This window comes from Miniopterus schreibersii, assembly GCF_964146895.1.
Source record: "Miniopterus schreibersii genome assembly, chromosome: 2".
In the NCBI taxonomy this organism is placed as follows: Eukaryota; Metazoa; Chordata; class Mammalia; order Chiroptera; family Miniopteridae; genus Miniopterus; species Miniopterus schreibersii.
Genome location: NC_138102.1, coordinates 186,223,187 through 186,249,537, shown reverse-complemented (window position 1 = coordinate 186,249,537; position 26,351 = coordinate 186,223,187). Strand labels below are relative to the sequence as shown.

Sequence of the window (26,351 nt, the reverse complement as noted above, 5' to 3'; positions counted from 1 at the left end):
GATGATGGATGGATGGATGGATGGATGGATGATGGATGATGGATGGATGGATGATGGATGGATGATGGATGGATGATGGATGGATGATGGATGGATGATGGATGGATGATGGATGGATGATGGATGATGGATGGATGGATGCATGGATGGATGTATGGATGGATGAGTGGATGGTGGATGGATGATGGAGGGATGGATGGATGGATGGATGAGTGGATGGTGGATGGATGATGGAGGGATGGATGGATGGATGGATGGATGGATGGATAGGAAGAAGGATGAACATTGGATGGATGGATGGATGGGAAGGATGGTTGAGTGTCTTGAGTGTCTGGATGGTGGGTGAAGGTGCTTGGCCCTGGGTGGAGTCAAGCTGGATGCCAGTTGTAGACCTGAGACCCTGATTACATAGCTCAAGTAACAATCCAATGGAGCAGATTTTACAGAGCGGTGCTAGAAGCCACCAAGGAAATGTGGCTGCTGGAGAGGGTCCCTCCATTTCCTTTATGCCAACTCTTATAAAACAGAGAGAGACAGGCAGACAGCGAGAACCATGGTGATTCAGAATGTCAGCTGAAGGGCACCTTGAAGATCAAGCCCAAGACCTTCATTTTCTGGTTAGAAAACCCTCAGCCCAGAGAGGGGAAGGAGGGCGCCCAAGGTCACACAGATGGGTGGAGACGGAGCCAGGTTGCAGACTCTCCACCCAGGTCTTCCGACCTCATCACGCCACCTCCCTAAGAGCTTCCGAAGTTGAATGAGATGGAACAGGTTCCATGGGCAGATGGAGGCGGCTCATTAATACGTACAAATCCGAGACGTTAACATGGCCACACAACAAGCAACAACTGGAACGGGGCGGCCAGGCGAGCAGAGCAGCTGCTCTCTGCGAAACAAGCCGCCGACAGCCGAGGGCTCTGTCACTGGGAAGAGAGATCAGGCCTCCCACTGCTGGGATCCCTAACACTCTTGCCTTCTGGGGAGCACACACAGGGGCAGTCCTCGGGCCAACAAGGCCTCTCCCCACTTGGGTGAGCTTTTGGCGAGATCATGTGCAGGTGGCCGAGCCCACGCTACTCTGAGTGTAACAGATTAGATGTGCCCCCTCCTCTGGGTGTTTGGGAAACCCGCCCAGGGTCGGGGGTCGAGTCCCAGAACCTCTGCTGAGCAGCTGCATGACCTTGACCAGGCCTCACTATAAAGCAGGATTGTCACCCACACTCCAACATCCCTCCCGAGGTCCCGGGGAGGGGCAGGGTCTGAGCAGAGGAGTCTGCAGCTGCCCAGAGGAAACATGGCCCTGTCTTCCTGGGCTGCCCCACGCAGGAGCCTCCCAGGGTCCCAGGTCGCCTGACCTTGGGCCCTGCTGAATCCTTCCTGTCCTGGCCACTCCCGTCACTCTCACCTCCCCTCTGCTCCAGCCACCCGGGCGGCACTGAGATGGGGTTCAGAGGGCGCTGTCCACGGTGCACCCAGGTCTCCAGCTGGGCTTTGCCAGGAGGACAGCAGCGTCCAAGGTGACCGGGTGACAGCCATCCATAGTCACACCAAGGCCTTCGACGCTGGCAAAGTTATAAGGGGCCTCAGATGAGAAACAGGAAAGGACCACGCAGCGCCATGATGTGATTTCCACGGCGGACGTCCTTCCACCACCCCACACATCGATCCGGGAAACCAGCCTCCCTTCCTGGGCTCCCGGCAGAGACAAGACCCCGGGTCTTTTCCGACAGGTCCTCCGTGTCCCCAGGAACACGAGCTACCTCTGCCTTCATCTTCACCTGGCTCCCTTGTCACAGGAGTGAGAGGACAGAGCCTTGGGCCTGACCACTCTGGGAGATGAGCCGGCCAGCCTTGGGGGGGGGGGGGCTGGGGCAGGAGGGAGGGAGGCGGACGCTGGGCCACACTCTCTACAGCGCCCTTCAAGTCATCTTCTTCTGTCCACTCTTACCTACAAGGGCCACCAACCGTTCAAACACCTCTGAGGACAGGGATGGTGACACTGAGATTGTCACAGCTCACACAGTGGTCACAAGACCCCGGTGACCAACCAGGGGACACTGAGGCCCCACAGCCTTGGCCCAGCTCCCTGAAGGAGCAGGGAGGCCGGGCCAAGAGGCAAAGCAGGCGCCGGGCCCCCCCCCCCCCCCAGCACCCACTGCCTGTGCCTCACCCACAGGACCTGACCAAGGGGAGCCCGGCGCGGAAGGTGAGGACCCCGGCCAGGCGCTGGCCTTCCACCCAGTGTCCCCTGCGCTCTGGCTGCTGAGAAGGCTCCGGGGACTCCCCTGGTCCTGCCCTTTCTCCCAGCAGAACAGCTGCTCAGTGTTCCCATCGGCTGCTCCCAGGCAGCCAGCCCTGGACCAGCCGAGCCACGAGCCTCCCGGACACCGACCCTCCCTTAGGGCTGCTCCGGGGTCTCTGACTGTGGCCTGTGTGGCCTGGGGGTGGATGAGGGCCCACGGGGACCACAGAGCGGACAGGGCTGGACACTGGGAAGGACATTTCTCCTTCCCTCCCCTCCCCTGGGGTTCGTGTCCTCACTGACCCCCCCGCCCTGGACAGAGTGGCACCTGACGCCGTTTCATCAACTTCCCTCTGCAAGGACGGCCTGGTCCAGAAGCTAATGGTATTGGCATTAGCCTGTTTTAGCAGCCTAAAGTATCAATAAATCATTTTTTAGTAGCTCTTCTGATCACCGCACTTGGTTAATGTATTAAGCTTGAAGTGACAGCGGGAAATCGCGCTTTCCCCTCAGCACCCGTCTCCTTAGGCCCCCCCCCCCCCCGGAGCTCACACACTCAGGTCGACTCAGGTGCATGAAGCCCCGGCGCGGCTGGTACCACACGTCGGGCCGCGACCTCGGCCCCACGGCCCCGACCACGGCCATCCCCACGGCCCACCACGTCCACGAATGACCGGAGCTGGCGGGGCTGCATGTGATTGGCTTGTGTCTGAGAAGGACCTGGACGGTGGCGAGTGTGCCCGAGGCCTGCGGAGAGCTTCAGGTGAGAACCGTGAAGAACACCCCCCCTTTGGGTTTCTTCACATCAAAATCCACAGATGAGCAGAGAAATAAAACTGGCAGGAATGTCAGCTAATTAGACGACCCCCTTCGATCTGGGATCTTAGGTGTGTCTGGGTCCGTCTCCCAGAGTCTCGGCCCCCGGGCCCGGAGGAGCCCAGGACCCTGCCGCCCAGGGTGGGTGAGGTGCCCCCGTGGGCGAGGCTCAGCCCGGAGGCCTCCACCCAGACTCTGGCACCCCCGGGCGCTGAGGCCCAGCCTTGCGGCGCCGGGTTCCGGCCCTTTCCCAGCTGAGGCCTGATCCTTTGGGGAGCGGAGGACCCCCGGCCTCCACCTGCCCACAGGGTGGCCTGTGGAGCCCACGCCACGCTGCCCCGGGACAGGTTTCCATCGTATGTGAAGAAAAGAAAATTAAAGCCACGGGAAGATAACACGGGGAAGGGTAACATCACAACATCCGCACAGGCCATCGGGCTGCGGGGGGCTCCAGGGAAAGCACATCCCGAGGACAGTGAAAAACCCAGCACGCGTCGTGGGCCGGGGGCGGGGCTGATAAGGTGGCGGCGGGGGGCTGGGGCGCGGACACGGCCAAGGACCCGGGGCCAGCCCGACGCCCAGGCAGCCGGGTCCCCGAGTCACGCTCCCGGCACCTAGAACCCGGGAAACATCAGACCCGGACACGCGGAGAGGCCTCTGCAGCCTCCCAGACGGGCAGAAACGGGGAAGGGAAACGGGTCCCGTGCACAGAACCAGGGAGCAGTGTGGCCTCGGGCATCACGGCGACAAGCCCGAAATCCAGGACACCCCCGATTCTCAGGGGCTCTCCAGCGAGGGAAACCCGGCATCGAGCGGGAGGGTGGAACGGGACATTTTCAGACACAGGGGCCTCAAAACATTAACCTCCTTGCTGGTTCGAGTGGCGTCGCCGCCGGGGGTGGTTCCACCAAAAGTGTGGCTCCGGAGAGGAAGCCGGCAGACAGCGAGCAGAGGGCGAAGGGAGGAGATCAGCATTGGGGGGAAGGCACCCCGGCGGGAAGGTGAGACAGCCCAGGCGCGCCGGACGCACAGCCCAGGACGCTCGCTGGGCTCTTACCCCCCGAACCTGGGGCTGCACCCCAGGCCCTGCTCCGGGCTGGGCGGCCCCGTGCCACGGAGCCTGACCGCGTGGGGCCCAGCCTGTCCCCGGCCGGAGCCAGTCTCTCCGCTCCCTAAAACTCTATGGAAAAAATATCCTCAGATGAGAATTCACAAAAGAACAACATTATAAGTAAAATTACGAAGAAATGTGGTTCACTTCCAAACCGGTATATCCCGCTAAGAATTTTTCCTACAACCCAGCTGCCGTTGCCTCGGCAGGCGGATCAAAGTCTCTCCAAACTGAAATTCATTTTTCAAAACTATCTGCGATCTGTGGCGACTCGGGAACGGGCGCTCATTTGTCACTGCTGTCAATAAAATGCAAATGACATGAAAATCTTAATTATAACAACATAATTAGTGATATTGCTGAAACGAAGGCAAGAAAATACATTTTACAGAATCACCGCACAGTCATTTATAACTGAGGCACGTCTCTGCGCTGTGACTCATCCCGGCGCGATCGGCCGTGAGCGGAACACCCGGGATCGCGGGAACCGTCACACGCGCGTCTCTTTGATATTTCGCCAGCTCTCAGTTATCAAAACATAACCCGTCGTTTTATACATCTTTCCAATTCTGTTGTGATGAAGGTACATTTGTCAAAGCGGGGGCGAGAACGTGTTTTATTTAACAGTTCGTTAACTTGATTAATAATTTATAAACATTCCGACAGATGGCACGTGGAGCCGTTTGTGCTCTCGCTCCCAGCCCTGCGCGTTAGGGGTGGGCCGGGGAGGGGAGGGGGACGGGCCCCCGGCTCTGGAAGGTTCCGTCCCAGGGTGGACGCGTGTTGGTCTTGCTGCTTTTCTGTAAACAGTATTTCTATTTTATGCATTATTTTGAACGTATGATATACATACAACAGTAACAAACGAAATAGAAATAAGGGAGAGAGAAGGAGCCTGCCCCGCTCACCACGCAGAGGTCACCTGCTTACCGGTCAAGGTCGCGCGCAGGGAAGCAGCTTGTGGGCGGAGACGGCCTCGCTCCAGCGCAAACTGTCCTCGCGTGTGTCTGGATCTGGCCCCCGGGGGCTGGACGCGACCGGCGGGGTCGAGAATGAAAATCCTGTTGGCGTTTTTCTCACCCGGGTTTTTAGCAACATGGTTTCTTGTACCGGCTCTAAACACGCTCCTGCCCATTGTGAGGAGCGCGAAGACCCGGGCGAAGCTGTGAAACGCCGGCGGGTGTCCGTCTGAGAGACTGTCTCTCTCCACCTGCGGTCGGGCGGAGCAGCCCCCGGGCGTCGTTTCTCACCCGGCCGTTTCCTTAGTTGACACGCCAGGCGTCCCCCGTTTTCACAAACTCCTCGGAAGCGCTTTGGCCGCACGGTTTACCGAACGGCCCCCTCACACCGGGCGGTCGGCGGGCTCCAACTCCTCTCACTCGTCTCCCCGTGACGGTGACGGGCGCTTCCCACGTCCCCGTGCGGGCTCGCGGCTCCTTCCTCAGGAGCGATACCTGGAAACGGCGTCAGAGCCTCTAAAACGCCAGGTGTGCCTGCTAGAGACGGTTATTTTACGTGAAGGTGCCCAGGGCCTCTCTCACCCGGGCACCGACAGGCTGCCGGTGCCCCGTCAGCTACTGAGTGAGGCCAAAAGCCACGTGGAGGCCGGCGGGCTGGGAGTCGCACCCGGCTTTGCAAAACAACGCGGGGCAACCTCAGGACGGTCACAAGCTCCGAGGCTCAAGTTCCTCACCCACAGCGAAGAGAATCGCGTAAGGATTACAGACAACGTGGGTCAACATCCAGCCCTGTGCCTGGCACACAGCAGGTGCTCGATAAATGCTGCCTGACGCTGAAATTCTCCCAAGTGCCTCTTTCCAGAGAAAGGTCCCAGAGCAGCCTGTGATTGGCCATCCTGGAGTCACATGCCCTCCCCCGAGCCGGTGGCTGTGGGCTCTGATTGGCCGGCCTCAGACTCATGCTCATCCTGAGAGGGGCAGGGACCTTGAGGACTGAGAACGGTGGGTCCCTGGAAAGGGGTCCTGCCAGCAGAGGGGAAGGGGCCGGACAGCAGGTGTCCGTGCGTCCGTAGGATGCCTCTCGTGCCGGTTTCCTGGGAAGGGGCTGGCGTCCCTGACAACCGGCCCCAGGGGCGGGGGGCAGTGAGCCCCACCGTGCATGTTCACACGGGAGGAAAGCACAGCGGAAGGAGGACGCCACTACCTTGGACAGCCGGGGAAGCTGAGGCCGGCAGCGGGGGCCCTCAGCCGGGCTGGTTCAGGGGAGCGGGCTTCGTGGTCTCTCCCTGAACCCACCTCCAAGCCCGTGTCCTTCGTTCCACCTAGAATTCGGGCACAGCCACCGGCACGATCTTCTTCAAAGGCTGAGCCCTCCTGGCGACGAGAGCTGTGTCACCTCAGGGGGACCACTGAGGTCAGCGTCCCCTTCACGGCCTGGGTCTGAACACCTGCAGGAAGGACACGCTGAAATCTGCCGTTTGGCCCACGTGTGACAGCCTCTCGGTCGAACTCAAAGCTGCGCTAAAGATGGAAATAAGTCGTTGGAGGAGGGACACGGGCGGGACGGCGAGACTGGGGCTGTCACGGCCACCGTGGGCGGCGGGGACGGCTCCGTGTGGGTGGAGGGAGGGCGGGTGGACTTGGGCAAGCGGGGGAGAGCTCGGGCCGCGGCCTCGGACGCGGGGAAGGGGGCCGGCGCCTGGCTGGGGGGCGCGGGCGGCCGGAGGGCCAGCCCTTCGATCAGAGGCCCCCACGGGGTGTGTTGATAAAAAGGTTGGTGCCGCTACAGGCGCCGGAGCCGATTGGCACAGACACCCCCCAAGTCCCACACGAGAGCTGAGATGGGGAGTCCTCCCGGCAGGAACCTTCAACTGCAGCTGCTTCACGTTTGTCATTAACGTCACAGGTTTGCTCACTTCACGCTATTCCGGGTGCACGGGGCTGGGGCTTACGTTCTTGCCCATCTCCGAGCCCCACCCCCGGCACCCAGAGGTGCCCAATCAATGCTGGGGACGAGGACCCGAGGCTGCGTGGGAGATGCTACCCCCCTGAACTGCTGGGGCTCCCCGCCCTGCGCGGCCGGTGGCTGGGGGATTTGCAGGCCCCTGGAAGCAAACGCTCGGAAACCCCAGCCCCGGCCCCGTGCGGGCTCCCGGGACGCCCACCTCATCCTCGCGGGTCTGCGAACACCTGGTGTCCAAACAGCCGTCGAAGGCCAGGCGGACGGACGGTGCAGTGATGCTCGAGACAAACAGCGAGGTGGACAGACCCCAGGCTAACGGGGGCACGACAGGTGGGTCTGCAATTTGTCTTCGCCTCAGAAAGGTTTCACCCCCTTGAAAAGGTTACAATCGCGGGGAGGCCGCAAGAACAGCCCACAGCTGAGCTCGGAGCCTGACTGGGCCGCGGCTCCAGGAACAAATGGAGGGGTGGGTGCGTCCGTCATCCAACCCGACCTCCTTGGTCTGCAAAGGGAGAAACAGGCCCAGAGCGGGGAGTCTCCCAGAGCTGCAGGGACATCTCCAGAGTTGGGCCCAGGAAGTCTGCTGGCGACAGGTGAGCAGGGCATCGGGTCAGCGCCAGGCCGCCTCCCACTGCAAGGTCTGCCACCCAGGGGGTCATCCGGGCCACAGAGCCCACGCCAAGGATAGGTGCAGATGCACCACGGGACCCAAGGAAGTGCAGGCTTAGCCCAGGCGCCCTGAGATACCTGGTCAGCGGTAACAGACCCCCCCAGGCTCCCTTCCTGATGAGCCTGCTCGCCTGCACCTGCTCACGTGTGCCTGGTGACCTGTGCGTGCTCACCTGTACCTGCTCAAGTGTGCCTGCTGACCTGTGCGTGCTCACCTGCACCTGCTCACGTGTGCCTGCTGACCTGTGCGTGTTCACCTGCACCTGCTCACCTGTACCTGCTCACGTGTGCCTGCTCACGTGTGCGTGCTCACCTGTACCTGCTCACATGTGCCTGCTCACGTGTGCGTGCTCACCTGTACCTGCTCACATGTGCCTGCTCACCTGCACGTGCTCACCTGCACCTGCTCACGTGTACCTCCTCACCTGTACCTGGCAGGCCCTGCTTCAGGTGACTGGCTGTGCACTGAACCCAGCCCTTGGAGGCGGCCACATCAGCAGGGGTCCTAGAGCACCCTCTGCAGGTCGGGCATATAGGGAGCTTTCAGGGGCCCAGGCGGTGGCCCCTCCATGGGTCACCCTTGCAGCCCTGCCAACTCCCCACTGCTGAAGCTGGAGACGGCTGTTTTGTGAACCCAGCTCTCCCTTCCCCCACTGCGCACTTTTTTTAAGTTTAAACACCATTATTTCCCTTTTATGTCCTTGCGTTTGTTTTCCAAGAAGACAATTACGCATTCATGGAGTATTAATGATCTATTAATATGGAGAGGCTTGGGAGACAGCTGGGTGCTGAGAGAACACGCATTTTTATTCAAATAAATTACATGAGTTTTCGATTAAAGGGCTCCACTTAAAAGAGACACCTAGTCTCAGCCCTTTCGGGGCCTCGGCTGCCAGCTCCCTCCTTCACTACGGCCACACGGACGAGGCGCGGCTCGGAGCGAGGCTGCGAGCCCAGGACGCCGGGTCCCCGCGCTCCCGTTGCTTGGGATTCGGTGCATCTCGTCCCTCAAACGCGTTTCTGCAGAAATCGATCAGCCTCGAGGCTGGTGCAGGGGAGGAGAAAGCCCTGCTCGGAGCCGCTCGGGAGCCAGCGAGGCTGGTCCGAGGCCCCGTCCCCGCAAGGACTGTCCGAGGACACGCCCTGAAACTCAGCCCCAGCTCGTAGGCAAAGCCTGGCACGCGGCAGACACTAGCCGAGCAAGTCCCTCTGCCCGGCTCTTGGAAGAGCCTGGCGGCCTGTGCCTACCTCACGTGGCGGGCGGCGGACCCCTGGCTGGGACCCCCCCTGCTGGGACTCGGGGGCCTGGGTCTGCTGCCTGTTCAGCCACATCCTTGCCTCTGAGGGCCCCACCCCCCGGGCCGTCGCCTCGGCCGTGGCAGTGATGGAGCCGACGGGTTCACAGCATCGCCACGTCTAGGGGTCACGCCCCGTGGCACCTCGGCTTCCCCTCCAAGCGCACCTGTGACAAGGAGTCCTCGCCGGGCTCCAGGCGACAGAGGAGGCCTCAGGACCCCGGGGTAGCAGACGAGCCATCAGCAGCCGAGCGACGGGACCCACAGTGGACGAGCGCGGCCGATGGAGGTGACAGGCGGCCAGACCCCATGCACAGGCTCAACGGCTCTTGAACTTCAACCGTAAACTCGGCCCTCGGTCTCCTCATCACTAGAACAGAGAAAGCCGAGGGGGGACGACACTGTCGGGGTCCTCGTGCCAACGACACGCTCGTCCCTCTGTTGGGATCTTGCCTAGAACTCGGGCACCTCAGCAAATTCTCACAAGGACCCGGAGGCTCCCCGAGACAACGGCCTCAATGTCATCTCCAGGCCAGGCCACCAGTGCCCCTCCTTCCCTCCCGCCCGCCCGGCCCACAGCCCCGCTTGGACTCCGTGACCGACCCAGATTCCCAAGGGGCGCTGGTCACGCTCCCTGCGACCCGCAGAGCCCGGGGCCACAGCGGGCAGTCGCCTTGGGCCGAGCGGGGCAGCAGCCTTGCGCCCCTGAAAGAGCAGAGCCGGCTGCCCTGCCATCCAGCCCACCGTCCAGTGACATCCCCTCACCTCTGGGGCTTTCCGGGGCCCAGGACAGTGATGAATTTTTTCTTTAGAGAAAATGGATTTAAATGTAATTGCTGCCTAAAGAGAAGGGGTGGGTGGGGCGGCTGGGGAGGAGGGTCGGGAACAGAGGGGAGAAAAGCAGGGGCTGATCAATTGTCTCAATTTAAAGAGGCCGAGAGGCTGCGGCGAACAGCTGAGAAGATGGAGTTATGTGCCTCCCGAAAACGTGCCAATGCCCGAGGGAAACCAGCCGGAGTGAACGGACCCGCTGCTTCCACGAACAGGGGGCTGGGCGCGAAGGGTGATGGGCGCTGCAGGCTCGGCTGGGCCCGCGGGCGGGCGGGAGCAGGGGCCTCAGGCGGCGCCGGCCTGGGATGCCCGGGGGCCTCGGGGGGCACAAAGACCTTGGGGGAAACTGCCCTGCAGGGCACATTCCACTAACGCTCCACGAGCTCCACAGCCTCTGCCTCCCCTCACGACAGCTCCGCTTTACAGGCGAGAAACCCACGCTCAGGGCAGGTAACTGGTCTACCCATGGTCACGCAGCATCCGACCCAAGGGTTGTGCCCTTTCTCCCCCATGACCTGCCTGGACGCCCTCCCTGATGAGCCACTCGGTCCCTGGGATGCTGGCAGAGGCCCGGTCAGGCCGAGCAGGCCCGTAAGACCCGGTGGGTTGGTTTACAGAACATTCACTGGCCTCCCCTCCTGGGTCTAGGAGTCTTACATAAAAGGAGGTCCCTCCACATGGAAACCCGAGGGGCCGGGAAGAAGTGTCCCCGCTACCAGCTCCGAGCGGTGGCTGTATGGATAGAACCCTGGGTGCAGCATTTGTTCTCACTGTCTCTGCATCCAGGGACACGTTACCTCCCTGAGCCTCGGTTCCACAATCTTTAAAATGGGGACAATAGAATCCCAACGTTGAAAAGGGCTACAGGAGTTACCGAGCCCAACCCTTTAGACCGTGATCACCAGGCTCTGTTTGCACATCTCTGAGAGAGAGGCCCGCTCTACCCCCAGGTCATTCCCACTAGATCTGCGGGGGAGAAGTTTCCTCTACAGTGAGCCACAGCGCCCCCGTCCCCTGGAGGAGAGAAGTGACACAGAACGCACGTGGTTCTCCCGAAGCCCCCGCCACCCTCACTGGCTCTCCCGCCCCCCTTCCGTGCCATGCCTGCGGTACCCAGCCCAGGGATACATCAAGGACAAACATTTTCTGCAGAATCACCAGCAACAATAATAATCCCATTTCTCACCCTTTCCTGAGGGCTGACAATTTTTGCAAAATGTTTTCTACCTTCTGCATAAACTGCTAGACAATGTGAATGTTGGTTGGGTCCGTCCCTGGCTATTCCCCTAGTGCTGTGAATGTCAAGTAAGTCTCCTTAGACCCTCTGTGCCTTGGATTCCCCACAAGCAAAGTAAGATAATATCTTCTCATAGGGCTTTTGTGAGGATTAAATGAGTTAATTAAGGTAAAGTGTTTAGAGTAGTTAATAGTTGCCACAATATAAAGGTTATATCATCACCATCATCACCATCACCACCATCACCACCACCATCACCACCATCACCACCATCACCACCACCATCACCACCATCACCACCATCACCACCATCACCACCATCACCACCATAACCACCACCATCACCATCACCACCATCACCACCATCACCACCATCACCATCACCACCATCATCACCATCACCACCATCACCACCACCATCACCACCATAACCACCACCATCACCATCATCACCACCACCATCACCACCATCACCACCATCACCATCACCACCATCACCACCATCACCATCACCACCATCACCACCATCACCATCACCACCACCACCACCACCACCACCATCATTACCATCACCATCATCACCGCCATCACCATTATCACTATCATCATCATCACCATCATCACAATTCTTATTACATTGTCGTTACTATTTTTTCACTTATCAAACGAGGTTCCAATAGGTGCTCTAAAAGGGACCCTCCTGTGCTGGAATTGAGAGTCCCTTCTGCTCTCAGTCCCTATCACACATTTCTGCTGCCAAGCGACGGCTGCTCTGCCGACTCATGAGAGGTCATTTGCCCAATTGGTGTAATTGACCTAAGCAGCCTTAATGAACTCGGTGCCTTCCCATCCCGCCCTCAGGATAAAGAGTTCTGCTCCATCTCTGCTCACGCCTGGCACAATCGCCTTCTCTGGGCACAGTGTCACTCAGGGAAGAGTGGTGACAGACATCTCATCGGCAATGTTTATTTAGGGCAGCACAGGTCCACCTTCGTGCCTACAGAGCCCAAGGTAATTGTCGGTCTGCTCCATGCGCACCCTGCTCAGAGAAAAAGGGAAGATCTGATGTTTCCATAGCAACCACCTGACCCATATGTGCACAGGCTTTTCCTGATGCGTCTTCCTAACATGCTGAGGATTTGGGACCCTCGCTGCACGCCGTGAGCCAGGCCTACCATCTCTTACCCGGGCCATTGAAACCTCCTGTCTCCACCTCCTAGGCTCCAGGTTTGCCTCCTCCAGCCCACCCTCCACACTGCCGCTGTCCACCAACATTTATAAAAGGCAAATGTGACCAGGTCACTCTATATTTAAAGACAAGAGTTTTCCCCTGCCCACAAGATGAAGTCCATACTACTCAGTCTGAAACCCACAGGCCCCAGGATCTGTGTCTCAACCCCAAACTTCTCAGCCTTGTTTTCTGCTACTCCCTGCCCACACCAGGTCCCTTCCACCCTCCATACCGACAGAATGGGAGGCCCTCTTCTTCATCCCCTTTGCTCACAAACCAGTATTCAATCATTTCTTAAGGCCCAGCCCACACAATTCACCTCTTCTGGGAAGTCCTCCTGATTTCCTAGAAGACACACCCTCTACTGAACCCCCACTACACTGACTACACCTTGTTAATATGTCTGTTTACAGACTGGTCTTCACCAAGTAAACTCTGAAAGACTCATGGGTAAGAACCACAGCAGAACCATCTCTGAATCCTGAGGCCTGGTACAGGGGGATGCTTGAGAAGCGTTGAATGATTGGATGGATGGATGGATGGATGGATGGATGGATGGATGGATGAGTGATGGAAGGATGGTGGATGGATGCATGATGGATGGAGGGATGGATGGATGGATGGATGAGTGATGGAAGGATGGTGGATGGATGGATGGATGGTGGATGGATGAGTGATGGAAGGATGGTGGATGGATGCATGATGGATGGAGGGATGGATGGATGGATGGATGATGGATGGATGGATGGATGGATGGATGGAGGATGGATGGATGGATGGGTCAATGGTCATGTAGTTGAGTGTATGCATGTATGAACGTATGTATGTATGTATGTATGGATGGATGGATGAATAGATGGATGGGTGGTGGGTAGATGAGTGGGTTGGTGGGTTGGTAAATACGTAGGTAAATATTTTTAAACCAAATTTGATAGTTTTTTTCTTAGTAAAGACATTAAATCTATTTATTTATGACCCAAATGAATATGTTTGATCTGCTCTATCTTTGTTTTATGCTTTTTGGGTTTTGTGTTTATTTCTTGTGTTCTTTCTTTTCTTAAAAATTGTGTGTATCAGTACGGTCACTGGGGCTTTTGTGCTTTATCAGTGAATTGGAAAGTATCCATCCTGCCTTTCACTCCGTAAGCGTTACCTTTACTTTGTTAGGAATGTTCTTTAGCCTCCATGTCTCTGCAGGTCAAAGGCAAGAATGAGTCTTTATCCTGGGACGCCTTCGTTTTAAGAGGGTGTTGAATGCACCCTCATGTCAGGGCCCCTCTGCCGGGGCCAGTGGCAACATCCGGGGCAGCAGAAGCACCAGGGAAGACTAACGGCAAGGGTCCGCTCCCAGGACCAGCTGGGTGGGGGAGGCGGCGGGTCCACCGCCCAGCACCTCGGGCTCACGTCCTCGCCCGGCTGGACAGCCTGCCTGTGAGGCTCTCGGGCTGGCCAGGCCCTGGCTCTGAGACCCCTGCCCAGCGGTCTGCGGAGGGCAGAGCTGCCATCCAGCAGCGTGCCCAAGTTCCTGGCCGGGGAACTTTGCTATGGCAACCACGTTTCTTGAATGCAAATACTCGAGAGTAATTGGAGGCTATTTTTCTTGCTGCTAAAGCAAGAGAAACCCCACGCTGGCTGTCACTCACGAAGGAGGGCGCTCACATCCTGGGAGGGGGACAGGGTTCTGAGACAGTCCCCCGCAGGAGGGGACAGCCCTGAGCTGCGTGCCCGCCCCTCACCCAAGCCCCGGGCAGGCTCCTCTGGGCACAGCAGCCTGAGGGGAGGGCATTTCAACAGCAGCGATCACACCCCTTCTGGCAGCAATTAACCAGCAGGATGGGATTCCCCCCGAAATGGGACTCCTGTCCACGCTGTTTTAGACACCCAGGGCCTGTCCTTCGGTGCCCGTTGTCCCCTCCACCACCTGCCACAAGGCTCCCCTCAGATCACTGGTCCTCTGTCCAGGTCCACCCTAGTGCCCGGCCAGAGCTGAGCTGGCCACTCCCCAGGCCTGCCTCCACCGCCGTGCCCCTCGGCCTCGAATGTTCTCCAGCTCTGCCCCTTTCCGCGGGGGCTCGGCAGCAAGTTCCCTGGCCCCTGGGGCCCCGTCCCCCAGCTCTACAGCAGCAGGGGCTGCGGGGTGACGGCAGAGGCCCCTGCGGGATGGCAGTGAGGACTCGTCCCGCCTGTCTCCTCCGGTGGGAAGCTGAGCCCTAAGGCCACCCTCCTCCCTGCAGGCGGCTGTCGTCTCTGGCTGGATTCGAGTCCGTGAAGGACAGATGGGACTGACTTCTCTGCAGCCACTCGGAGGCTCCAACCAGAGGGAGGGTGACATTCCCGGAGGACTGTGGACAGGAGGAGATCCTAGCGCTGGAGGAGGGGACGAAGGCGACAGAGCCCACGGCAAAGAGAGGAACCCAGGGAGTTTAGTGTCACCCGCGCCAGGGACACTTTCTGCAGCTGCAGAAGGCTGGGTGGTGAGGGAGCTGCAGGGTCGACACTGGACTTGGAGGTGGGGGTGCCGGAGACGGCGGGAGGAGTGGGGGGGGCACAGACGCAGACCACCAGCACGGAGGGCGCTTCAAAGTCGCTGGATGACGAGTCTCCAGTTAAAGCTTGATTACCTCTGATGACGGGCAAGTCACTCCTCCCAAGGATGACAACCCTATTGCCGGGCAACTCTAATCAACTCTTAGAAGAGTTTTCCTCTTTCCCTAACTCAAATGTGTTTCTCTTGATTGCCCTGTTTTGCAATATTTTATTTCTTGCAAATTCTTCCAAATTTTTTAATGTTTTCAAAACTGTAACTTTAGAATTTAATAATATTCTACTCTAAAATGGAAACTTATATTTTAAAATTTTTATTCAATTTCTTTAAACTAAAAAAGTTCACCCCTGCCTCTCGCAACCCCCAGCCTGTCCTCTGTCTATAAACTCACCTTGTTTTGTTCCACATTCCACACGAGAGCTCAGACGGTTTGTCTTCCTCCGACTTATTTCACTTGTTAGCATAACCCCGTGGGTCCGTGCGGTTCTTGCAGACGGCAGGACTGCACTGTTCCTACGGCCGAGCAGCGCTGCGCCGGGTGAGCAGACGCCCGCTGTGCCCGCTGGCGCACCGGCGGGCGCTCAGGCCACGCCCCTGCCGACCACCGTGGGCGACGCTGCAGCGGACGCGGGGTGCAGACAGCGTTTCGAGCAAGCGCTTTGCCTTCCAGGTGGTGTGGACGCTCTAAGGCTGTTCATCTTCCCGTGTCTCTTGTACTGAGGAACCGTCGGCTGTACAAGGAGCCAGGAGGTTCCCTTCCTCAGCCCCACCTGCACCGTCAGCGTCGGAAAACGCTGAACCTGGTGGACGAGAGATCGGGGGAAACCAAGAAATAAAATATGACAGGCCTGTCGCTCGGCCTGGAGAGGCTCATGGTTACTGCAGCGCGTCTCAGGCGGCAGAAGATGCTGGGGGGGGGCCACGATCGAGCCACACGCCGTGGCACCACCAGAGTGTAAAGGGAGCAGGTCGGAAAGCTGCGAGCGCGGAGGCGATGAGAGCTTTAAAGCCAAACTACTCGCTCCGGCTTTTCAATGGAGATGGAAAGGCCACGGAGGGGTCTCACCGCCACCTGCCGCAGGGGCCAGAGCGGCGCTCAGACAGCTGAGCAGCGGGCAGAGCCCTGAGCAGCGGGCAGAGCCTGAGCAGCTGACGGTCTCCTGTCAGCAAGGACATCTCCCGTCGGAGAGGAAAAGCCCTTGTCTGCGTGTGAGCGGTGAGCTCAGCCGCTCCCTGTCCGCGCACACGCCTGACCGTGACCGTGTGCTGTCCACATGGGACCTGGGCAGGGTCTCCTTCCTTCAGCAAGTGGACCTGCCATTCGGGAGAACGGCTGCCAGCAGTTGTTGCCAAAATTAAATTTGAGTTTTGTGTGAAAATTAGAATTTTGGGAAACGTGGGGCCATCGTGCAAACTGACAGCCTCTCACACCTGAAAGATTCTTCCAGTGAGGCCAGTGGGGACAGTAACACGTTTAATTGTTTTTATTGAGGCAGAAGACACGAAACACAAATTCGCCATCTTAGCAACCGTGAGTGCGCGGTCAGCGGCAGGAAGCACGCGCACGTCGCCGGGGACCACCCCAGGCCCGCCCATCGCGCCCACCCGAACCCATCCCCTTACCCGGCTCCTCCTGCCCGGCCTGCCCCCGGCCACCGCGCAGCTTTCCGCTTCTATGGACGTGACTACTTTCAATACCTCGCGTGAGCGGAGCCGCACAGGGTTTGTCCCTTTGTTCCTGGCTTATGTCACTGACCACGATGTCGTCGGGGCTCCTCTGTGTGGTAGCAGGTGTCAGTTTCCTTCCTTTTCAAGGCTGAGTAATATTCCACTGTGTGCAGAGGCCCCATCTTGCTATTTGTTCATCTGTCGGCGGCCTCTGGGGTTGTCCCGCCCTAACGTGCATGAAGCGAACACGGTGGACACGTATCTGGGACCCGGCTTTCAGCTCTTCTGGGCGTTTACCCAGACGTGGAACTGCTGGGCCGCATGGTCGGTCTATTTTTGATTCTTTCAGGGGCCTCCGCGCTGTGGTCCACAGTAGCTCCAGCGTCTTGCGCTCCCACCAGCAGTGCACGGGCCCCTTCTCTCCGCATCCTCGCCAGCACCGTGTTTTCCTGTGGTTTTTGTTTTATTTTTCATTAGTAGCCGTCCCGATGGTGCGAGCTGGGATCGCGCTGTGGATTCTCTGACGATGAGGGTGGGTGGTGAGCATCGTCCGTGCGCCGTCCCGTTTCTATGTCATCGTCCGGGAAACGTCTACTCGGGTCCTTGGCCCGTGTCGAGTCGGGTTCTTCGATTTTCCGCTGTGGAGCTGTAGGAATTCTGTGTATGTCCTGGATACATCAGATCTGTAATTTGCGAATATTTTCTCTCACCCTGTGGGCTGCGCTTCACTCTGTTGACTGTGCTCTTTCGTGCACAGTGTGTGTGTTTTTAAGACACACGCAGCCCATCTGCCTCCTTGTGCCCTGTTTTGAAGTGTCCCCTGAAATACGAGCAGATGACTGGAAAGGAAATTTGTAAAAGGAGGGGAAGGACCAACAACTTTCCTAGCAGCTACCGAAACGTACATTTAAGGCAGCGTAAGTGAGGCCTCGGCTCTGTCTCAAAGACGGCGGCTACGCCAAAGAGCCAACCTGCGCAGGCTGGAGCCGCCTTCCCACGTCCGGACGTGGTAGCAATAGATCCGCGGTCGAAATGACCTGAGGAGGTGAGGAAACGTCCCAGAACAGATTTATGGTGGTGGTCGCACACTCAGGAAAATAAATCATCCAGCCGTGCCCTTGACGAGGGTGGACTGCCTGACCCACAAAACGTGCCTCCCCTGTTGCTTAAGTGGAAAGAGGATTCCAGTTGCCTCCCGATCAGGATGGCGCCTGAACCCACGGGCTCAGGTCTATCCCTCCCAGATCCCATATAAATGATTTCAAAATATAAAAATAAACAGCAGCCCTGGAAAACAGGAAAAATGAGTTAATGAATCAGAAATTCAAAAAAAAATTGTGAAATCCACAACATGGGGCAGAAATGGGCCGAAAGAAGTCTGAGAAGGCAACTTGGGCCTCGGGGGGCAGGGGCGTCCCCTGAAGAAACAGGTGATTTCCCAATGTCAGCCTCAGAACCCCACACCCCAAACCCCAAGAACCTGGTAGACAGAAGCCGGAAGAAAAAGTGAGGGTGGAACAGGAGAGACAAGTCCGAGTGCGGTGGGGGTGGCCTTGTGCCCTCGCCTTGGCGGTGGCACCCCGGCCATGCGCGGCAGGTGGAAACAGGTGCCCCAGGGAAGCCAGGACATGCCCAACGGGGCTCCCACACGGCCAGTCCCAGTCAGCGTCTGCATCCCCCTCCACGCTGGCCACGGCCGCACCCCTGCTCCCACGCGGCTCCGGCTGCTTTCCGGCTACGGCCGCAGAGCTGAGCGTGTGTGAGGGGGACTGTGTGGCCCGCGGAGCTGAACATGTTTACAGAGAGCGGTGTCAGCCCCCGGGGTCCGAAGGAAAAGCACGGTGGCAGCTTCCGGGGCCACTCCACCAGACGTGGATAAATACATTCTTATCTACAGAAAAAGTGGCTCCGCGGGGCACAGTTAACCCTGCGAACCACTCCTCCCGAGTAACCCAGGGTGACGCAGGGTCAGTGCGGAGACCGGAGGGCGGTTTCCACGTCCAACGAGCCCCCAGGGGCTCGGGCGGATCCTGTGTCCACGAGAGGACAGCTGGCCACAGGTTTTCAAGTGGGAGATTAGGAGCATGAGAGACCCTGACGCTGGGAAAGATGGTTACTAATCACACAGCTCAGCAGACGCCGCAGCCGACGCCAGGACCCAGGCCTGGGAAGCAGGCGGCACAGCCACGCGTCCCTTGGAACAGAAAACGAGAGGCGGGCACGGTAAGAACTGGGTTAAGGGACATGGATGGAGGCCCCGGGGAGCAATGTCACTCCAGGGGGCCCCCGAGGAGCCGGGGAAGGTGCCATTAAGGAAATGAGAGGAGCGGTTCTCCGGTGGAGAAAGGCCTGAGCCCTCGGGCGGGTCATGGGCGAACTGCGGAGAAATCGTGGGAAATGGCTCTGTACTCACGTCGGTCTATCCGGAGAAATTTCTCATTCACAGGACTGAGGAGACCTGCGAGCCTGCAGAGCGAAAAGAAACAGGCTCCTTAAAATCACAAGAGCAGGTGTCGCCCATGGTGTCGTCTCATCCGCGGCCCGAAAGCGCTGCAGCCGGTGTGTGCGCGCCGCTCAGCTCGGGGAAACCGCCTGGGCCGGGCGCCCGCGGCGATGAGCGGGTGCGACCGTGAGGGGCGGCTGGGCAGGACGACAGGACCAGAGCGCGGGCGGTGGGCAGGAGAAACAGGGCGAGCAGACGGGTCATTAAAATGTGCAGTTACGTCCAAATAATTGCTGAGAAAAATGAGATTTAAGGCAGTTGTTAGAAAATTAACTCCCCAAACAGAATGGACGCGATGTTCCTAACGTAACTGACATGATGTGAAAGAAATTCAATAACATTCTGGACCCAAAATTCCGAATGATTGTAACAGAATGGTGCCAAGTGTCTTGTACCCGAGTGGTAATTTATGGAGCTAATTCATTCCGAGAGTTGCAGAAATTGTATTTCAATGTTTTATTGATTAGGACACTTTCTGGTTGCATGGAACAGACCCCAGCTCCACCCAGCTCAAAACGATGGCTGGACTGACCGGACAAGGGACTGTCCACGGGACCCAAGGAGGAGATGGGGCTGGGCCGCGGGACCAAGGGGGCTGGGAATCCGTGTTACTGGCACCCCTGCGTCGGCCCCTCACGTCTCACCTCTGCACGGCGTGTCCTCGCTGGAAGGTGGGCATCTGCGGCTCCTGAGACCCACCCGGCAAACACGGCCGCTGGCAGCCTGGCTCCGTGGGCACCGACCAAGGGTGGCGTGCTCCCTCTTGGTCCCGGCTCCAAGCTCCCTGGGCAGGAACCGGGCCGAGTGCCCACCTGAGAACAATCGGCTGGGGCCACGGGCACCAGGACGCCGCTAACACACGGACCAGGTGCACTGTGAGGTCCAGGCGGGAGGGCACATCCCAGAAGGTGGGTGCTGGGCACACAGGCCCATGAGTCACCACCCTAGTGCCTCTGGGCTGCTGGGTGCCCGGGGCCCTCACCCCCACGCTCACACAGAACCAACGCTTCCTGTGCCCACTGCAAATTCACTCTCCCGGGAAAGCTCTGCTCGCTGGGACCTTAGCCCTAAATTGGGGCCCAACCTCCCTCCGCCTTCCTAGGTGCGCTGGGATCTCCCTGGGCCTCACCTGCGGGCATGAAGGGGGCGGGATAAAAGTGGGACCCCCGTGCTGGGCTCCCAGACTGTGCCCAGGCTCTCTGCCCGCTTCTCCGCCCCTGCTCCGCTCCCCCGGAGACGGGACACACAGAAGAGCGACTCTCTCCCTCCTGATCTGAACACGTGGAGACCATTTCAACAGGCGAGGCCGAGCAGAATGACCCACCCAGGGACGGTCCCTGCTCACACTGCGGCCACCCCATGGGCCCCAGGCCCCTCGACAAACCCCTTCCTGTCAGGGAGGGAAAGGACATCTCGGCCAACTACAGCCAGGCCACTGGGGCCGGGGGCCGGAGCAGGGCCGCCCGGCTCACCTAACAGGGAGTCCAAGGGACATATCCCCGGGGGGGGGGATGCGTTTTAAAAATAGCGATATCCCGGCCCAGCGTGGCTCGGCGGTTGAGTGCCAACCTAGGATCCAGACGATTGGGGTTCGATTCCCGGTCAGGGCACAGGCCCGGGTTGTGGGCTCGATCCCCAGTCGGGGGCGTGCAGGAGGCGGCCGGTCAGTGACTCTCATCATTGATGTTTCTCTCTCTCTCCCTCTCCCTTCCTCTCTCTGAAATCAATGAAGATATAATTTTTTTTAAAAAATAGTGATAAATACGCTGAACCACACAGAACAAATGGAGCAGCCGCCTTACTGACACACACTCAGGCTCTGAGGCGTTCATGCTGGAGGGGCCCGGCTGAAACGGGTCCTGGTGCCCCCGGAACAGCGCCAGTCCGGGGGCGGCGCCACCTTCTCCCGCGTCCCGGGCAGCGGCTCCTCCCTCCCGAGGCCCCTCCGCCTCGGGCTGGTCGGGCTCACGGCTGGGATCTGCCGGGTAGTTGTGGGCCGTGTATGTGTCACGTGCCGGGGCAGCATCCACGCTGGGAAATGAATCTGTTCTGGGGGGGCTCTCGGGCCGGGTCCCCACCTCCCCGCTGGGCTGGGCGAGCTCCACATCGGTGTGGAGAGCCCCGCTTTCTCCGTGGGCCCCACGGCTCTGAGAGGCACCCAGTGGGGCAGACTCAGCCCCGATGACTGTTCCCACCTTCCAGATGGTAAACCGAGGCCAGGCAAGGAAACCGCTGACTCACGGGCCTGATGACCTGGCCCCTCGGCACCCCACTCCCAGGGGAGGTCGGCGGGCCCAGGGACGCCAGGTGGCCCTGAGCGCGCCCTTCTGCCCCCCACGCTGGTGGCCTCCAAGGTCCAGGCCTCGACCACCCTCCTCAGTGAAAGTCGGTGTCAGTGGCTCCGCCACCGTGTCTGTTCGTTTTTAAACTATACACGCGTGTGTGTATGTGTGTGTGTGTGTGCGTGTGTGTGTGTGAAACATCCCAAGTGAGAAACGGGAAGTAAAGACGAAGCGAGGCAAAGCTCCAGTGACGCTAGGGCTCCGTTGTTATTAGTCCTAAACCGTTTCCCGCTCACTGAAATATTATTAAAAGCACCCGCTCAGTGAGTGCCATCTGATCGCGCGTCTGTTTGGGGAACTCTGCTCAGGATTTGGTGCCAGGGACCCCGGGGTCTGGTTCTGAGCATTGTTACTTTGTCCTTGGTTTATGGTCACTGCCGATGAGAGGTGGCCGAGGGCCATGGAGCTGGGGGACGTGCTGGTGATGGGCTGGGCTGGGCACGAGGAGGGGTCAGCAAGGAGTCCAGGCTCCTCCCGAGGGTCGCGCCCAGTGAGTGTGCACACACATCGCAGGAGGTCACCGTGGAGGGGACCCTCACCCCCAAATGTGCATCTCCCAGCCCTCCTCGGACTTCAGGTCCCTTTATCTGATGCCTACCTGTCACCTTCACCCTGCAGGTATCCCCAAGGTCACCAGGTGCCCAGGACCTACCCTTGACCCCACCCCACCTGAGAGCAGTCGTCCCAAGACACCCCACGTGGATCATGGGGGGGCGGCCCGAGAGACGCCTTGAGCCGCAGGAGATCTCACTTCCCCGGGGGCTGTCGCCACAGGACCAGCTCCTGAGCCTGGCGTTCAAGGCCCCCAGGGCAGGGCCCAGCCCACTTCCCAGCCTCCTGTCCTGCTCCGCCCTCCCCAGGTCCATGCTCTGCGCCAGGCTGGGCCTCCAGTCCGTCCCTCCTTCCACGTCACTCACGTTCTCTCTTCCCAGAATGCCCTACTCTACCTACAAATTCACCCTTCAAGGCCCAGCCGAACGTCCCCTTCTCTGTGAAGACGTCCCCGATCCTCCCAGGCTGGATGAGCCCCCGAGACACGTGTGTGCAGCCCTGAGGCCTTCTCTAAAGGCTCATTCACACCCCTGGGCTGGAGCTGGGCACGGACCCAGTCCCTGTGGCTGCCTCAGGCCTGAGCTCAGGGCCGGGCACAGGGAGCAAGGCGTGAATCAAGGAAGCTCTGACCCAGGAACCCAGGGGTGCGCTCGGTCCCAGACCTGGACTCTGGCTGGGCCAAACCACTGGCCCTCTGGCCAGATGGAGAGGGTCTGCCCACCACCCTCCTCAGGGGTGGGGCACCGTGGGGTGGGCCCTGACCCTCCCGCCTGTCACCCGGGAGCTTGAACCGCACGCCCTCGTCAGGTCACCGGGTAAATTACCACGTTGTTACATTTTACGTCGACAGTAAACCTTATTACGAATGTGGGATGACACCGTAAAGCCCTTTTACTCATCCGCTCAGTGTGCCCTTCCCGCGGACACCTCGTTACAGCCCTGGACGTGGGGGGCACACACGTTAACTCGGCAAGTCGATGGAGATCTTCAGGAGCCTGGTTTCCCGGCTCTGCCCTGGCAGCCGGTGTACGCGCAGGGCGTGGGGTCGGCCCCAGGAGAGGGCTCGCACGGTGCACGGGCACCTGGCGCCAGGAGCCCGCCCGCCGATGGCGTCCAGCAGCCCCGCCCACCACCTGCCGTCGGTCTCAGCGAGGCTGGCATGCCGTCTCAAGTGCGTCCCTGCACCCCCAACCCCACCTTTAAGTGGGGACGGTGAAGGTGCCCGCCGGGCGAGATGAGGGCATGGCGAGGCACGCGGCCCTGGGCCAGCTCTGTGAGCTCGGGAGCCGTCTGAGCCCTCGCCTCGGCCCCCTCTCCTGGAAGGTGGGTGCAAGCGGGCAGAGAAGTGGGCATGAGAGGGGCTATGTGCTGCTGTCCACACACCTGGGTCCAGGCCAGACCAGGGAGAGGGCACAGCGCCTGCCCCAGGGGAGCCCCACCCCTCACCCCTCTGGGTGGACAGACAGAGACGATAAGAACAGCGACCCCGAGAGCAGCCCCGAGCTGCAGGGCCAGCGAGCAGCCCAGCCCAAGGCGGCCAGCGCCGAGGCCCAGGCCTGGCACCGCCGAGCAGGGCCCGTCTTCCTGCAGCTGTAATAAAACCCGCGTGTTCGCACAGACCCAGAGTTCCCACCAGCCAAGGCCCTTCCCACAAACCGCTCCCCTGGCCCTGCCCCCCGCCCTGGAGCCCGCCTCCCCCACGTCTGACTGGGCCCCTCGCACCAGCAGGCAGGGCCTCTCCTGGTGGCCGGCAGGGTGAGACATTCGGGGACAGCTGACTGACACCGTCAAGGTCCTGTCTCAGGACCCCTGGGGTTCAGACCACCTGTGGGGCTGAGTCCCCCCCAGCGTGCGCCTATGGAACGGCTGCTGGGCTGCAAATGCCAACCAACCCTCACAGTGGGCGAGCTCGGTTCCCCTCCCAGAGGCTGCGCCCCACCTACACCTCTGTCCAAGCGGCAGCTGGCCGGAGCCCCGCCCGTGGTTACCTGACTGGGACCGGCAGGGCCGGGTCTCTTTCCAGAGGCTGGAGACAAACTGAGGCGATCCCGAGGCCCTGCCCCCGGCCAGCTGCAGCAGGGCCCCAGTGCCCGGCCCTCCCCCCGGGCGGGCTGCTCCCACTGAGCCCAAAGCAGCCCGTCCACAGCCGAGGTCAAGGGAGGGCCGGGCACGAACACGGCCGCCGCGAGAGCAGACCTAAGGCGACGCGACGCTTCACTCACATTTGTCTGTATTTTATTCCTTCCCTCAGCAGAACAGTTTGTGCATTTCAGAGCAGGTGCGAGATGCCCACCATCTCCTCCTCCCTGGCACCGGGCACAGGCTCTCCGAGGGCCACCGCGGGCTGGTCTCCAGGAGGCGGTCGCTTGGCAAGGACACTCCAGGACAGGGAGGGCCCGATGCTCGCTGGCCGGCACGGCCGGGACCCTCCCTGGCTCTCTTTGGTATCTCGGGAAACAGGCAGCCCGCCCTGGCCAGGCCCTGGGCTGTGCCTGGTGCCCTCCCGGCGGGCGCCCCAGGGGCAGGGCTGTCCAGCAAGGCCTCTCCTTGGCCACAAGCCTGTGGCCAGCAAACGGATGGGTGCAGTCCGGGGCGTGGGGCCTGCTGCGGGGCCACACTCACTTCTTGTAGTGATTGGGGGCGTCGGCAAAGGCGAACTTCAGGCGGTAGGCCTCGGCCAGCAGCAGGCTGACGTCTTCATCGCCCCAGTGGGCCGTGGGCAGGTTCTGCAGCAGCAGCAGCAGCTCCTAGGGGGAGAGCGGGTGAGGGAGGCCACAGCGGCAGGCCGCCGCAGGCCAGGCTCCTCTCCGCAGAGCTGGGAAACCGTACCAGCCCGCGGGGGGTGAGCCACGGGCTCCGTGCCGTCCCAGCCCCAGCCTGGAGCAGCCCACAGATCAGTCGTGTGCCCTCCCCCCTCAACCACAGACCACCAGCCCAGCAGCCAGGAGGGGCTGGACTTAGGAGACATCTGCTGGGGAGCTACAGGCTGTCACCTCATTCCACTGAGTGTCCCCAACACCCCAGGGCCCAGGCTTGGGCCCAGTGGGATCTGGCCGGGTGCACTGTCCTGCCCTGGCTCAGAAGCCTTGCTCCCTGGTCCACTCCCCAAGGGCTCTACACACTAGGAAGGTGCCACCCACAGACCCCAGTGTCCTTAGACCCAGACTTCTGTACCCCGGGTAACACTGCAGCAGGGACACACAGGCAGATGGACACCGGACAGTCACCCACGGGCCAGCAGCACCCAAGGGCAGGGGACACAGGGCAGTCCTCATCACGGTCACTCACTCGATCCCCAGTGTTTCCAGGGAAGACCTGCTAGAGCCCCAGCTGCCCTGGCCCGGCCACCCAGCAGCACCCATGTCTCGCTCGGTGGCTGGCACAGAGCCACCCCCACAGGGCTGGCTGCCTCGGGAGCTCCCGCTCCAGAAACCAGGGGGAGGAGCCTTGAAGAGACGGTAACCTGATGAACTGCCACCGAGGTGGACGCTGGGAAGGAAAGGTCCCTGGAGTGAGACCCAGCCCCACACACCAGGCATCGAACCCGAACACCAGCCCTCCCCACAGGCCGCATGCAGAGCAGCCGGCAGCCCCACCAAGGACGAGGCAGGTTTCGGGGAGCACAGGCCCGGCACAGAGGGGCTTGGCAGGAGCAGGGAGAGCTCAAGGGAGGAGCCCCCACTGCTCCATGGCCCTGTGGCTCTGCACCCCTGAATTTCTCCGTCCTTCTGGAAGAAGCTGGATCTGGGGGAGTTGGAGGGGAGCTGAGGCTCTGAGGGTGCTGGTGCTGCTCCCAGCTCCCAGCAGGTGACAAGTGACAGAGGGATCGGATGCAGGCTGCCCGGGCTTCCTGCCTGGGAAAGGAGCAGCCAGGGGCTGACGGTCAGCAGTTCCTGGCCTCTCACCCCCCAAGCTTCCTGCCCCTGCAAGGCTGGCAATGGGGGTGGGGGGACAGGGCGGGGCGAGTGGGGCTCCATGGTCACATCCTGGACCTGGGCCTCTATTACTGTGTGGCTTCCCCTCTGAGTCCCACCCCCTCTATCTGTCCATGGTCGTGGTACAGCCATCTGGCACAGCCCGCCCATCGCGGGCACTTGGGACACAGACTGGACGCCAGGCCTGTCTCGGATCCTGGCTGTGCGGCCACCTGGCTGTGTGGAGCGGGCTGGCCTCAGGGCCTCGGGCTCCTCATGTGTAGCGGGGATCCCAGCTCCTACCGTGGCCGTGCGTGCCAGGCGGCTGGCCCTGCTTGGTCTGGAGCCCTCTGCTCTCCGCAGACTCTCCTCCAGTGTTGTTTCTCTGTGGCCACCTCCTTGCCCTCAGTTCATTTCCTTTTGCATTTTAGATACTTTCTGGGGGCCTTTAAATTGAATCCGCAGAGCGAATT

At 60.2% G+C, this 26,351-nt stretch overlaps 1 protein-coding gene across 1 annotated transcript in view; it reads right to left on the bottom strand.

Annotated features, from left to right (window-relative positions):
- Nucleotides 1-24,179: 24,179 nt before the first annotated feature.
- TBC1D22A (TBC1 domain family member 22A) overlaps nt 24,180-26,351 on the bottom strand; it is a 146,342-nt gene continuing 144,170 nt past the window's right edge. The window contains exon 13 of the mRNA XM_081127383.1: nt 24,180-24,711. Coding sequence (XP_080983509.1) covers nt 24,583-24,711 — 129 coding nt within the window. The 3' untranslated portion in view covers nt 24,180-24,582. The remainder of the gene's footprint in view (nt 24,712-26,351) is intronic.